The sequence below is a fragment of the Emydura macquarii genome, unplaced genomic scaffold (assembly GCF_026122565.2).
Source record: "Emydura macquarii macquarii isolate MOO-44397 ecotype Brisbane River unplaced genomic scaffold, CSIRO-AGI_Emac_v2 contig_1644, whole genome shotgun sequence".
Lineage (NCBI taxonomy): Eukaryota > Metazoa > Chordata > Testudines > Chelidae > Emydura > Emydura macquarii.
Genome location: NW_027131781.1, coordinates 27718407 through 27731910, shown reverse-complemented (window position 1 = coordinate 27731910; position 13504 = coordinate 27718407). Strand labels below are relative to the sequence as shown.

At 47.9% G+C, this 13504-nt stretch overlaps 1 protein-coding gene across 2 annotated transcripts in view; it reads right to left on the bottom strand.

The window, feature by feature from the left end:
* Positions 1-3053: 3053 nt before the first annotated feature.
* SORD (sorbitol dehydrogenase) overlaps positions 3054-13504 on the bottom strand; it is a 38904-nt gene continuing 28453 nt past the window's right edge. For both annotated transcript variants that reach the window (XM_067556033.1, XM_067556034.1), the window contains exons 8-9: positions 8929-9050; positions 3054-6775 (exon numbers count right to left, since the gene is read on the bottom strand). In XM_067556033.1, the coding sequence (XP_067412134.1) occupies positions 6610-6775; positions 8929-9050 (288 nt within the window). In that variant the 3' untranslated portion in view covers positions 3054-6609. The remainder of the gene's footprint in view (positions 6776-8928; positions 9051-13504) is intronic.

The following is a 13504-nucleotide window of genomic DNA, read 5'->3' as shown; positions in this document are numbered from 1 at the left end:
AAAACATGGAAGCAGAAAGTTACCTGTTCCCCGTATTATGTTACTGGCATAGATTCTCTCTCTCTAGTCATTCCAGGCTTTCACCATCTTGAATTCTAGGGGATCCATGATTTATGCTTACCCAACAGCTGTACACAGGATAGCTGCCTTCAGCATAACAAAGTGGAATGGGATCACTCCAGCTATCTGCTGCATTACTCACTAAAGAAGACAAGCCCTTTGGTTATTTAGAATGTATTTCTGGCTCTGTCAGTGACTTGTTTCGTGATAAACAGCAAGTCACTCACCTCCCTGTCTCAGTTTCCCCAACTTAAAAATAAATTGGCACCCCTGTGAATGCTGGCTGAGTGCTTTGAGACTTTGGGTAGAACTGTCCGGCAACAGGCCCCCTTGCAAAATCCCGCCACCGAAAAGGACTGATGCCGCGCCGCCAAAAAGGGGAAGATGGCCCAAATTGTTCGGCGGCGGGTATTTCATGGCCCCTGTGAAGTGCAGGTTATGTGAATTTGGCCCATTACCATCAGTGAGTTTGACACCCCTGGGTTAGAGAGTCCACTGTCCCCTCCTCGATCTAATTCCACTGCCCAGCCACCATTTACCAGCCACAAAACCAGCTGTTAGGGCCAGCTGTATCAATCTTTCATACCTTGCACTCCCCATAGCAGCTGGAGTCCTGGCCCTCCCATAGCCCATGCTGCTCTAACCCAGAGATCACATTTCACCTCACGCCCTTCACATAGGCTCCAGAGGGAACATCCTCCTTGCCAACCCAGAGGTAGGTGCACTTCAGCTGTGAGCAACATGCTTTGAGCAGCACTCTGCACTCCTCTGGACAACAAGGCAAGAGAGAGGCGAGCTGTAGTTGCAGTGTAGAAGCAAAGTTGAATGTTTTTACTGGGAGAGGTTTTGATTATTTAATGAATAAGATTACTGGGACTCAAGCCAGCAGGGCTTGGGTCAGAATTACAGTTGTTGACTGAGTTTCCACCTGCTTAATTCCACTGAATTAAGGCAGGCTGATTTTAGGGAATCAACTGGAGGAGAGGGTGAAGAGAATGCCCGTCTTCTTGAGTCAGGGGTTTTGCCCCCCTTCAGTGAAGAAAATTAATAAATGTCTCATAAAAGCGCGAGGGTGACTACTTTTGGATGTCCAGGTTGAAGCAGCAGCTGTTCAATAGCTAGGCAGTTTGCTCTTATCTGATAAGGCAAGCTCACCAAGGGTATCCAGGCCTCTTTCTCCTCCAGATTAAATCCATGCCAACGTGCCCTCCCTGGGGCTACACTTGAAGATCACCCTGAACCTTCAGCTCACATAGGGTGTGGTTGCCTGCTCTTGCTAACGTAGAGCAGCCATTTCAATGCTCTCTCTCACTGGGTCTCCCACCATGCTGTGCCTTTTACTTCTGATACCATGTGGTATCTCACTGATGAGCAGTATGGTCCTTCGATAACACTTTATTAGGAATGGAAACTATGTAGAGAAATAAGGTAAAAAAACTCCCTGCTACTCTGGTTGAAATCTGCACCTGCCCTGTGTCAGACTCCTTTGTTTCAGCTCTCCAGCTGGAGGCATGTCACAGGAACCCAAGACTGCATGCCGTGTGTACAGAGGGTGCAGCATCTCTAAAGCATTGCTCCACCACAACTGCTTTCCTGGGGATGGTCACCATCCCTCCCATCTGGCCAGCACAAGGACAAAAGCAAAGCAGCTTTCACTTCCTTTAGAGCAGGTTGGGGTGGGGGGGGGAAGGGGAGGAGAGGTAGAACAGGCTACAGCAGATTTGAGGACCGCAATGTCTTGTGCCCCTGCTGTAATGGGCCATAGCAACAGCACAGAAGTGCTGGAGCATAAGAATACCCTGACCAATCCCATGCCCATCCTGGAAGATGTCCTGAAGCCTGCTGCAGGGAAAAGAGTATGGGGCAAAGCAGGCAGAACTGGCTCCCATAGAGGATCTCTTGTACCAAGGGAATTCCCAGATGGGGTGGCTATGGCCCCTTTGTACTGGCGGCACGGGGTGAATTTCTGGGTAACTGAAGGGAAGAAATCAGCAGGCAACCCTACACTGGGGCAGCTGCTTCTCTCAGCCCTGCCCAGTCTCCAGCTGAAAGACCCTACAATAAACATCAACAGAGCAGAAACACCTCCATTAAACCTTAAATTTCTTCCCCCCCCCCAGCCTTCTAGGCCAGCTCTTCCCAGGTGCCACAGCAGAGATGGGAAAAGTTTGAAGCGGATGAGTACCCGCTCCAAAACCCCTTGGACAACAGTTCTTTGACAGCACTCTCTAACTATTTTATGACATTATCGTAATTATTACACATATTTTGGCAACTGGTTTACTAGCATTAAAGGGGTTAATTATCTCTGTTATCGTTTTGGCAATGATTGGTTAAAATTCTTAGTTATTTATGACTATTTCCCCATCTTTTGGTTATTCATTCCAAGAGCAGCAATTGAAAGAGACCCACCCAGCAGAGCATTCACATGGCACCAGGGTGATGTAGTCTCATGCTCATGTTTTGAGCAGAAATTCCATCTTGGATCTGAAGAAGTTTAGCCAGAATTGATGTATTCCCACAAAAGGGCTCGCTTCTGACAAACTACTGGCATTTCCCAGCAAAAAAATAAAACAAAACCAAAAATCTGTTTAGCTGAAAATTCGACTAGAATTAGTGCACTGTGCACAAGCAAAGACAGAGAGTTGAAATACAGCCAAATGTAAACATGTACATCTAGGAACAAGGACTGCAAACCGCACTTACAGGATGGAGGGTCAACCCAATGACTCTGAAAAGGACTGGGGGTAGCACAGATCCACTCACCGCTAGGGGCATCTCCTTCTGGCTGCTTGCTCTGGAGATCAGCACCTTCCAAGTGGTGTGCCCTCTTTGGCTGTCTCTCCACCCATCATCCCCTCTCACTCTGTGGCCCCTCTTGTTTCAGGAGCTGTAGTTTCCTCTGCATGGTTTGGCCCTCTGGCCACCTCATTATGGTCCTTCCCTTCCCAGGTATCACAGTCTTTCAGGGCAAACTGTCCCAAGCAGTCCACTCTCCACTGCCTGGTCAGTGCCACTTCTCCAGCAGCTGGCAGGGGAACCCAGACCTACCCTCTACTCCAGGTCCCAGTTTAGGGACCCTCTGATCAGTAGCCAAGGCCTGCACTATCCTAGACCTTACTACTTTTCCCCCGAGCTTATCACACTCTCCCCCTGGGTTTGCCAGCCCAAATTTGGGAGTAACTGTACACTGCCCTCCAGACTCCCAAACACCCCACCAGTGACTTCCCTGCAGCCCCCTAGCTGCTCTCAGCTCCTGGGCTTTATACAGGTCCCGCCTGTTCCCATCCAGCTGAGCCTTGTCTCTAATTAGCCCTTGTCCCCCCTCCCCCTCCTCCAGGTGCAGCCAAATCAGTTAATGGGCCTACCTGGCCACCTTAGCCCCTTCAGACCCTGCATGGTGGATGATCAGCTGCACAGGAGCTTCCAGTGTGATGCTGAGTTAAAGACCTGAAGGGTGGTTGGGGCCCTTCCCTTTCTCCTACCCACAGGACCCAGCAGCAGTCTCCAGAAGATCCCCGAAGCTCAGGGTGGAGAGGGGTGAATTTCAGCTCATAAGACAGATGGGAGCAGGGGTGGCCCCAAGGGGTGCACTGCAGCAGTGGCAGGTATGGGGGGTGGCATCAAGAGCAGCAGGTCAGAATAGCTGCAGTGGCAGATGAGTATCTGCTGTCTGCTGCTCCGGAGCACCCCAGGGAGGAGCAGCAGCTGAGGAAGGGAGAGTCCCCTCCAGGCTGGCCACTGAAGGACCTAAGAGCCTAGCCCTGTGTTCTGTATGGGTGTTGGGCTGTGCCCCTCACCCTGGTCTTGGGGCACACTGGTGTCATGTGTGCATGCAGTTTCCCGTGTGGATGGAGCTTCTGCTGCAGGCCTAAGCATTCCAGGACTGTGCAGTGTTTGCACTATCCATGCACATCAGCTGCTTTTAATAATCAAATAATCTGCTCCCTCCTCCCCCATGCACACACCCACAAACTAGTTCAAGGCAGCAATACTTGCTGAGGCCAAAGGAACAAAACAAAAATGAGGCGGTTCCATTTCAAGCCATTTTGGCACAATGATGAGCCAAAGCAAAGATAGGAAACTTCTGTGAACCCACATCTCCTTCCAGGACTTTGTCTGATGGACCTTAAACTTTCTAGATAAATTCTATCCTAGTATCAGCACCCACCCATGAAATGTCCAAGGGCCTGGGTCAGTTCTGATGAAGTTAGAGTGGTGGCTGTCCAAATAGGGTTCATAGTAGCAAGCGAGTTGCATCTTTAGGTCTGGGAAGGCTAGCATCCCTCCAGAGTAAAGTTTGGAAAGTACTAGCTCAGGCAGATGTGCTGGTGCCTGCCAGCTCAGCTGACGTTGCTAAAACATGATTGTACCTCTGCATCCAGGCTCTCCCAAAAACAGATCTTGGGTTCATGAACCCCTTTCCTGGAGTTGTATTGGTGGTGACACCATTGAACTGTGATGGGTCCAGCCCTTTTGTTCCCGCCTCAGATTCCCAGCATTAGAGATATTGCTATTGCCGACGAAGCAGTGCTAATAAACAAATAAGTTAAATGGACATACATCCAGTGCCTGCAGTGAAGGATGTCATGAAGCTCTGAACCATCTGCCCTTTGCGTGGCAGGAGCTAATGTTTCCCACCATCTAGAGTTTGCAGGCACTTTCCACAGCCTAATCTAATCCCCAGAGACTCAGCATTCCCCCCTCCCACTGCCACCAGGTAACCCTAGTATAGCTCTGAAGGACCAGGGCTGGTGTTGTCAAAAGAGGCAGTTAGGCACCCAACCGCACTGAATGCCAATGGGATTTGGGCACCTAACTCTTATACTACTTTGAAAATCCCAGCTGGGGCTCTGCTGCAATGTAGCAGTGAGGCCGGTTCATTCTTTGAGGGCAGATCCAGACTGTGGGCTGGGTGACAGACTAGGGTGTGTCCCAAATGGAAGAACGCCATTTTGTTTTGTGAACTTCATTTTGTTCAAGGGGTTCAACTTTGTTTTGTAGCCATCCTTTTGGATTGTGACCCTTATGATAAGTCATTCTCCTTCATGGTTTAGAGCATCCTTTGTGCAGTAGGGGCTTGACACCTACTGGAAAGACACTTAGGTATGTCTACACGGGAGCAGGAAGGCGTAATTTCCATCTTGGGTGGACAGATCCATGCTAGTTCCTGCTGTGGGCAGTGGGAGGGGCTAGTAATCCCAATATGTACCTAGGGTCTCAGATGGGATTGTACACAGGGTGACTAGCCCATCCTGCCACCCATTCAGCCACAGCTACACTACTATGTTTTGTGTGCTAGGTCAATCAATGCATTATATAATCAGTGCATGTATATCTACCCAAGCAGGAAATTACCCCTCCAGCTCCAGTGCAGACATACCCTACGACTAAGAAGTTGTGACAGACCAGTCAGGGATCATCCGTGTTGAATGACTCCCCTACTGAAACAATGAGTTTTCTACTGGTAAGACCATTACAGCATCACTCAGAGTCACATAGAAGACGACGGGGTTTGGGGGTGGGTGAGTGGGGGTTGGACTGGAATTTCCCCAACCAGGACACATGGGCAAAAGGGGTGTGGAATTTTTTTTAAGAGGGGTGGCTTTGTAAGGAAGGGGATAGACAACCAGCACATACAAGAAGACCAGGCCAAAATGGCAGGATTAGCCTAAGGACACTGACCAAAGTCAGGAATCATAGGAAGGGTGAAATCAGCCTTGAGGGAGCTGTGTTCAGGAGTGTGGAAAACAACTCGTATTCAGAACCTGAAGGTACATCCCACAAAGATGAAATGCCCAGACTTCATTCCATGTCTGTAAATCCGAGGGACAGGCAGTTTTCAACTATTAGTATTCCATAACTACGTTGTGCAGGAGATTGGTACACAGGTCTGACAGCACCAAATGGGCCCAACACCCACTAGAACAGAATCTTGGACCAAAAGAGTATTGTCCCAGCATTGAATACGATGCCCAGACACACTGTTCTGCACAACTTTAATTGCCGTTAATGGGAGTCAAGTGTCTGAAACTCTTATTCAGTGCTTCAGCATGTACAAATCCTGACTGTGACATAGGTGGTTCTTCAATGCAAGTGGGCGGGGTGGAAGCCCTCTGTCTGCTACACAGAGCAGAGAAATCTACAGTTTTCAAAATGTATAGCCTGTTAGAGAAGAGGTGAACACTGGCAGGTCCCAGGAGCCAAGTTCTTTCAAATCCTCAGTGATCTCAATTTGTAAGGGGGAAAGACCGAGCCAAGATCTCCTGCACAGATCTGAGGGGAGGATTTTGGCCTAAATTTGGTTCCAAATAGCAGTTCCCCATTTAAGCACCATTTAAGCTGTAAATATCTTTAACCCATAATCCCTTCTCTTTCACTGCACTCTATTTTATAATGCACTGTCTGCACATCAGTGACTGTACCTTTATTCCCCAAAGCACTAAGTACTACATGTATTCTTATTACTATAGTTCCCATCTCACTATAGAGCCCATTCTTCATCTTTAAGCCAGGCAGTATAATTGGGGAAGAGTGCAGTGCCCTTCTTCAGGGATTCTGGTCATTGGGGTCACACTTCAGCATAACTTTCACCCCCAGACCTTTCCTGGTTGCCTCAAAGGCCTCCAGAGCCTTTTCCAAAGGGAAGCGATGTGTAACCAAAGGCTTGACATTCACTCTCTTGGATGCAAGCATAGAAATCGCCATGGGCCACCTGGAAGAGAATACAAACAGTGAGCGATGAGGGTAGCCCTCTAGGTCTAGGGAATATGTACAGACTAGCAGATCTGTGTAACTGCACATGATCTGTCCAGACATCAGACAGCGTCCCATCCCACTCTTACAATCTACAGAAACGGAAAATGACAGGTCTGGAGGGACCTTGCTCAATTACTGCTAAACAGGCAAGAAGCAATTTCTTTAGAGTCCAGTCCCACATGTCACTCCCATAAAGTCCTGCAAAAGGTTGCCGGACTGAGCTCTCAAGTAGAATGCAAAGCCGGCTCCTGATTAGCAGGGATTGCATGGGAGGGGGCAGGCCCAGAAGGCAACACATACTGCACCTGTTCAGGGGTGGAGCAGTGAGAACTCCAGGAGCAATGCGCGCCACGAAAACTTCTGCATTTATGTCGTAAGATTCTCTGCTTATTCTAAAACACCACCCTACTCTTTTGTTGTTTGGAAGCAATGAGCTTGCACTGGGCAAGGGTTTATGAGGTTTTGTGTATAAAGTACTGAGCCAATGGCATTGCACGCTAGATGTGGTCTGCTCCAACTGAATAAGTGACAAGCATTGGGAGTTATTGTGTATTCAAATCGCAGCAAAATAAAGTTTGAAAAAATATCTGTGCTGCGCACTGCTCCTTTATTGCTCTGCCTCCTTCGTTATACATGTTGGGCACTAGGTAAAATCGAGACCTCTGGCATCTGTTTTGTGTTTTTTAGCTTAAATAGTTCACTTAGAGTTCAGTGCGTCTGAGGAGCCAGTGGCGTGTATCCATAGATAACTGCTTATGCAGGTTATTACTGCCCCCTTTGGTGGTATGAGGAGTATGGCAATTCATGTACGGCACTGACACAATTGTATTGGCTTATAGCTCAATCTCTGCCTGGGCAAAAGCTAGAATTAGACAGAGATATGAAGAGACCTAGCCAGATCAACATAGAAACAAACCTTCTAATTAAACAGATCCCCAGGCTTAACAGGGAAGCCTGGCTGTAGCTAAGAATAAAGATCCTACAGGAAACCCTCTCTGGAGATCAGCTCCTACTAACTAAAGAAACTGATGGACATGAAGAGACCAAAGATCTACACAAACCTAAACCTAAACTAAACCCAGCCCTGCCAAACCAGCGAGACCAAGTTTATAGCCTGCTCCAGAGACAGGATAAAAGCACAGCTCGGTCTTATCTACACTGCAAGACTGACCTACATCCTACACGGCTGTTTCTACAGCGTCAACAGGATCTAACACTGCATAGATGAGGTCTAAATCTGCATCTCTTTCATTCAGCGATTCTTTCAGAATTAAATTGCCAGAAATCACTATAATTCCATGAGCAACCCACGGAGGAGATCGGAGCTGGGAAACTACAGCCTAGACTAAGTGCAAAATCACCAAAATAGCAAGACTGGGATCAAGCTTGTTATAGGACACAAACAAGTGGAATCTTATCTTTACCCTCCGGATCTGCAGGATTGTTTGTTAAATCCAGGTTCATATCCCACTGCCACAAGAGGTCAAAACACACAGCCTGACAGGATTTTAAGAGGGTTCGATAATTTTGTAGCCAGTAATAAGACTTGTGTCTATCTCCATTAAGGCAGAGCTCTCAAATTTCTTCACAGCACAGTCCATAAGTCCATATCTTGCTACAGAGATTGCCTGATGGACAGCTCCCACTCATCCCCCATCTGCTGGCCCCAACCCATCTGTCAGCCCCACTTCCCTACCCATCTGCCAACTGCTTACCCATTTCCTGGCCCCCAATCTTGCCACCCAACCCCCATTACCTCTTCCCCCACCTCACCCAATTGCCTGGCTCCCCCTCCTCACCCATCTCCCCATTCCTGTGTTGAAGTGGGAGCAGTTTTGCACTGCGAACATTTGGCAGTTCCCCTAAAATTTTGCACTGTCACTTGAAAAGCCATCCAGCCTCCAAGATGTGTGGTGCAGGAGAAGTGGGGCTGATGGTCTGGTAGGGACCCCGCTCCACAATGGTAACGTTTACACTGCCTTGAAAAATAGTGATCAAAAGGGGAACATTACAGGGTCTTCCATTTCCTCCTTCCTTGTGGACAAATGACTTCCTCAGGGACAATGGAACAGTCTGCAGTCATGACATTGCAACCTGAACAATACTCACGTATTGCAGTAGCGAAATATTCCCTTGATATCCACCTCCCGCACAGCAGCATTCACCATGGGGACATGGACCATCTCTGGCCCCAGCCCCACCAGAACCAGGGTCCCGCCTGAGTGAGTGGCCTGAGGAGGAATAACAGAAACAAAATAAATGCCTGCCCATGGAAGACGACAAGCTTCTGTGTATATAGCAAAACTGGTCATTGCTTGCAAAGTCTTATCAGCAGGCTATTAAAGGAGTTGACAGCCTAAATGTACATATCCGGGGCATCTGGCCTGTCCTGCAGCTCACATTGCTGCAGCTACATTCTATATTTAGCGCACTAGCTGATGAAAGCTCGCACGAGTATGCCTACTCCACATGGGAAGCACACTCCCAGCTCCAAGTGTAGACATACCTGTAAGTGCTTCTGATGTTTCTGACCCAGATCCTCTTCCCCCTTACCCTGTGCACGGAAGTGTCCCATTCTCCTACCCTTCTAGATCCCATGCGGGCACTCCACGGCTCTTTGTCCACACACAAGGAGGGGACAGGGAGCGGGCAGGCCCAAGGGAGCAGTGAGTGGGCTGTGGACAAGCACGTTGCTTCCCCTAAGCCTTGCAGAGCTTACCAGGAAAAGAAAACACACTGCGTGGAGCTGAATTATTTTTTCTACTGAGCTCCATGTAAGGGGGGGTCCTGAGAGTGCCTGGCAGTGTCTCCATGAAGGACGCAGACCTGAGCAGGTGGAGGAGCAGAAAAGTGCCATTGTTCCCCTTCTCCCATTGGCAATTCCCAGGAAAAGATGATGTTGCCAAACCAGAGTGGGTACCAGTGCCTAATCTTAGACAGGAGGCTAGATCACACTCCCCACGGACACAAAGTGCAAGAGATGCCAAAATCCCACTGATCGCAAATGCAGCTCAGCTGTTAGTAAGATGCAGAGTTGGAGGAATTGGGGCTCTGCCAAATGACCCTCATGATCTACTATTCTCACAGGGCCAGTGCACAGTGAGGGGAAAGGGTCAAGGAGCCCACTCCCCCCCTACAACCCACACAAAGGCCAGACAACTGCGGTGCCTGACACTACAAGACTCCAGTGCAGGACTGGCAAATCAGCTGGTGTAGCAGCAGCTGTAACAGAGTAATTCTGCTTTGCTTAAGTGTGCACCTCCACTGTTTTGCCCCTAACACTGAGCTGTACTACATGACACAGTTGAGACCTGAGATTGTTAATGATGTTGCATAAGACAGGTCTCAATATCTCCCCTCCTGTGAGATTCCCCATAAGGCCACTGTGCCTCTGTTGTTTCCTGAGGGCTGGCTTTCAGTCATGCCAGCAGAGGTTTGGCTGGGTTATCTTGCTCCCAACATCGGAGCTACCTGTAGTGCAGCTTGCTTCAGAATCCCAGCACTGCTTGGCATAACTTCCTCTAGGCTTCATTCACCGCTGTTAGTCAGAAAAAAATTTGCAAATAGGTCTTTGTTTAACTAAGCAAATGCCTGGATACTGATTGCGAAAATAATGGTGTCAGTAATGTTAACGGTTTCTGCAGAAAATATAGAGTATTTGATCATTGATATCAGATCAGAGGGAGAGCACATGAGATCATTTTGTCTAGGACAGCATGGTTCAAACTTTGATTCTCACTAACAGGAAAGAAATGTTTGCAGGTTTCAGTGTAAACTGAAGGCTCTCAGATAGCACAGGCCTTGAGACACATCCTAGCCCCAGGGGCTTAGCTACAGGGAATACTGTGGGTATTGGATTGGATTTGCTCCCCTTTATCACTGCATAATCTGACATTTGATTTTCAGATGTGGCTGGGGTTTGTCTCTGCCTATGATGAAAGGCACCGCACCCAGACAGCTCTGTAAGGAAGGGAAAGTGACCATTCTCAATCTTTTACTAGCAATTTACTTCCCATGATACCCATTCAGCACCCCAGAAAAGGAGTTATTTTTGTGTCACGTTTGTCATTCAGCTAAGCAGAGAAAATTACACCCTCTGCTTCCTCTATGGACAAAACCCCCTATACCCAGGGAGAAGCAATAGCTGACACCTTCCACCTCCCTCTGCAGATTGGGTCAGAGGAAACAGCATGGAAACAGAATCATAAAACGATAGAAATGCTGGGCTGGAAGGGACCTCAAGAAAGCATCCAGTCCAGTCCCCTGCAATCAGGCAGGACCAAGTAAACCTAGATCATCCCTGACAGGTGGTTGTCCTACCTGTTCTTAAAACTTCCCATGATGGGGATTCCAGAAAACTCCCTTGGAAGCCTATTCCAGAACTTAACCACCCCTATAATTAGAAAGTTCTTCCTAATATCTAACCAAAATCTCCCTTGCTGCAGACCAAGCCCATTACTTCTTGTCCTATCTTCAGTGGACATGGAGAACAACTGATCACCATCCTCTTCATAACGGCCCTTAATGTATCTGAAGACAGTTATCAAGTCCCTCCGCTCCTCGGTCTTCTTTTCTCAAGACTAAACATGTCCAGTTTTTGTAAGTTTTCCGCTTACATTAGGTTTTCTGAACGTTTTATCATTTTGGTTGCCCTCCTCGGGACTCTCTCCAGTTTGTCCACATCTTTCCTAAAGTGTGGCACTGAGAATTAGACACGGTACTTCAGCTGAGGCTTCACCATGCCAAACAGAGCAGAACAATTCCCTCCTGTGTCTGACATATTACACTCCTGTTAATACCCCCCAAAATCACAGCCTTTTTTGCAACTTCATCACATTGCTGGCTCATATTCAATTTGTGATCCACTATAACCCCCAGCTTCTTTTCAGAGGTACTACTGCCTAGCCAGTTATTCTCCATTTTGTAGCCGTGCATTTCATTTACCTTCCTATAAGTGTAGTACTTTGCACTTGTCTTTACTGAATTTCAACTTGTTGAAATTCTCCAATTTGTCAAGGTTGTTTTGAATTCTAATCCTATCCACCAAAGTGCTGGCAACCCCACTCAACTTGGAGTCATCTACAAATTCTATAAGCATATTCTCTGCTCCATTATTCAAGTCATTAATGAAAATATTGATGAGTACCAGATCCAGGACTAACCCCTGTGTGATCCCACTAGATAGGCCTCCCAGTTTGACAGCGAACAGGTGATAATTACTTTTTGAGCAGTCTTTCAACCAGTTGTGCTCCCACCTTATAGTCATTTCATCTAGACCACATTTCCCTAGTTTGGCTTCGAGAATGTCATGTGGGATTGTGCCAAAAGCCTTATTAAAATCAAGATATCAGATCTACTACTTCCTCGGTAGCCACTAGACCAATAACACTGTCAAAAAAGGAAATTAGGTTGGTTTGGCATGATTTGTTCTTGATAAATCCATGCTGGCTATTTCTTACAACCAGAAGACCTCTGGATGGTGATCAGTCCCAAAATTGCAGGCATAAATATTAGCCTTGCTGTGGCAATCTCACAGTGAGATCAGTGAGAATCCTGTGCAAAGACTGAGGGGAAGATGGGACCAGTGCTTGAGAGAACAGAGACGGAGAAGCCCCATCAAGGGAGAGCTGTTCCCTAGAATACATTACCCTGTGTTCTGTCTGAACAATTCTACATCCTAGTAAAATGCACAGTAGGGGGTATGGTCCTGTTATTCAACCTGCATCTTCACTTGGCTTTATTTCACTTGGCTCCTAGTTCTTTCCATTACTAACCTTCGTACAGTGCTAGGGTACAAATCACAAAGAAGTTGCCCAGAAAAGCTCACAAAACAAACACGGCGTACATATACAAGCCAAGGGACAGTGTGCACAGCGGAGAACAGGATACTTCTGGGAAAGGTGGGTCTGAAGGTGGGATCTGGGGCAAGAGAGAGGAAGAAGGTGTTTGGTGGACAAGAACTGGGAGACAGTCCCAGGCCTGGGAAGGGAGGGGGCAAGTCATGAGTAAGAGGAGACCCAAGAAGCTATGAGGAGAGTATATGTGGCCTAAAATGAAACCTGAAGAGGGGACACATGACAAATTGGGGGATGCTAACAGATAAGGCAGTGGGGAGATGAAGAGCCATTGACGGAGATGCTGTAGGAGAAGTCAACAAGGCAGGAAGATGATTGGAAAACACAGCAACATGGTGTCAATGCTCCCAACCACCATTACCCACAGGAGACATGGCCAACCCCAAACTGGAGTCAACATGACACATTCCCTTGGGCTGACGCAACCCTCTCTCTCTTGTATGCTGTGTGCTGCTGACTCATTGCTTGCCTTCCCCCAGGGTGAGGCTGCAAGGGAAGGGGAGCTGCCCGCATCAATCAATGGCCAACATTGACAAACAGAAGAGTTGAAGGAGCCGGAAGAAGACACGATGCATAAAGAACTCAGCACCTTTTCCAAGCCACACCTGGGCGCAGAGCACTCCCAGCCCCTGCCTGCACAGTGAGCCAGAGACCGGCCTTGGAAATACAGCTCAGGGCCTGTGCAGTCTGAGTGAGTGTTGTCTAGGCGCCCAACTAGGGACATCCTAAAAGGATCCAATTTTCAGAAATTATTGAGCCCTTGCCCTCTGAAAATCAGGCTTCTTTAAGGTGAAACACTCAAAAATTAGTAGCAGGTCTGGAATATTTAG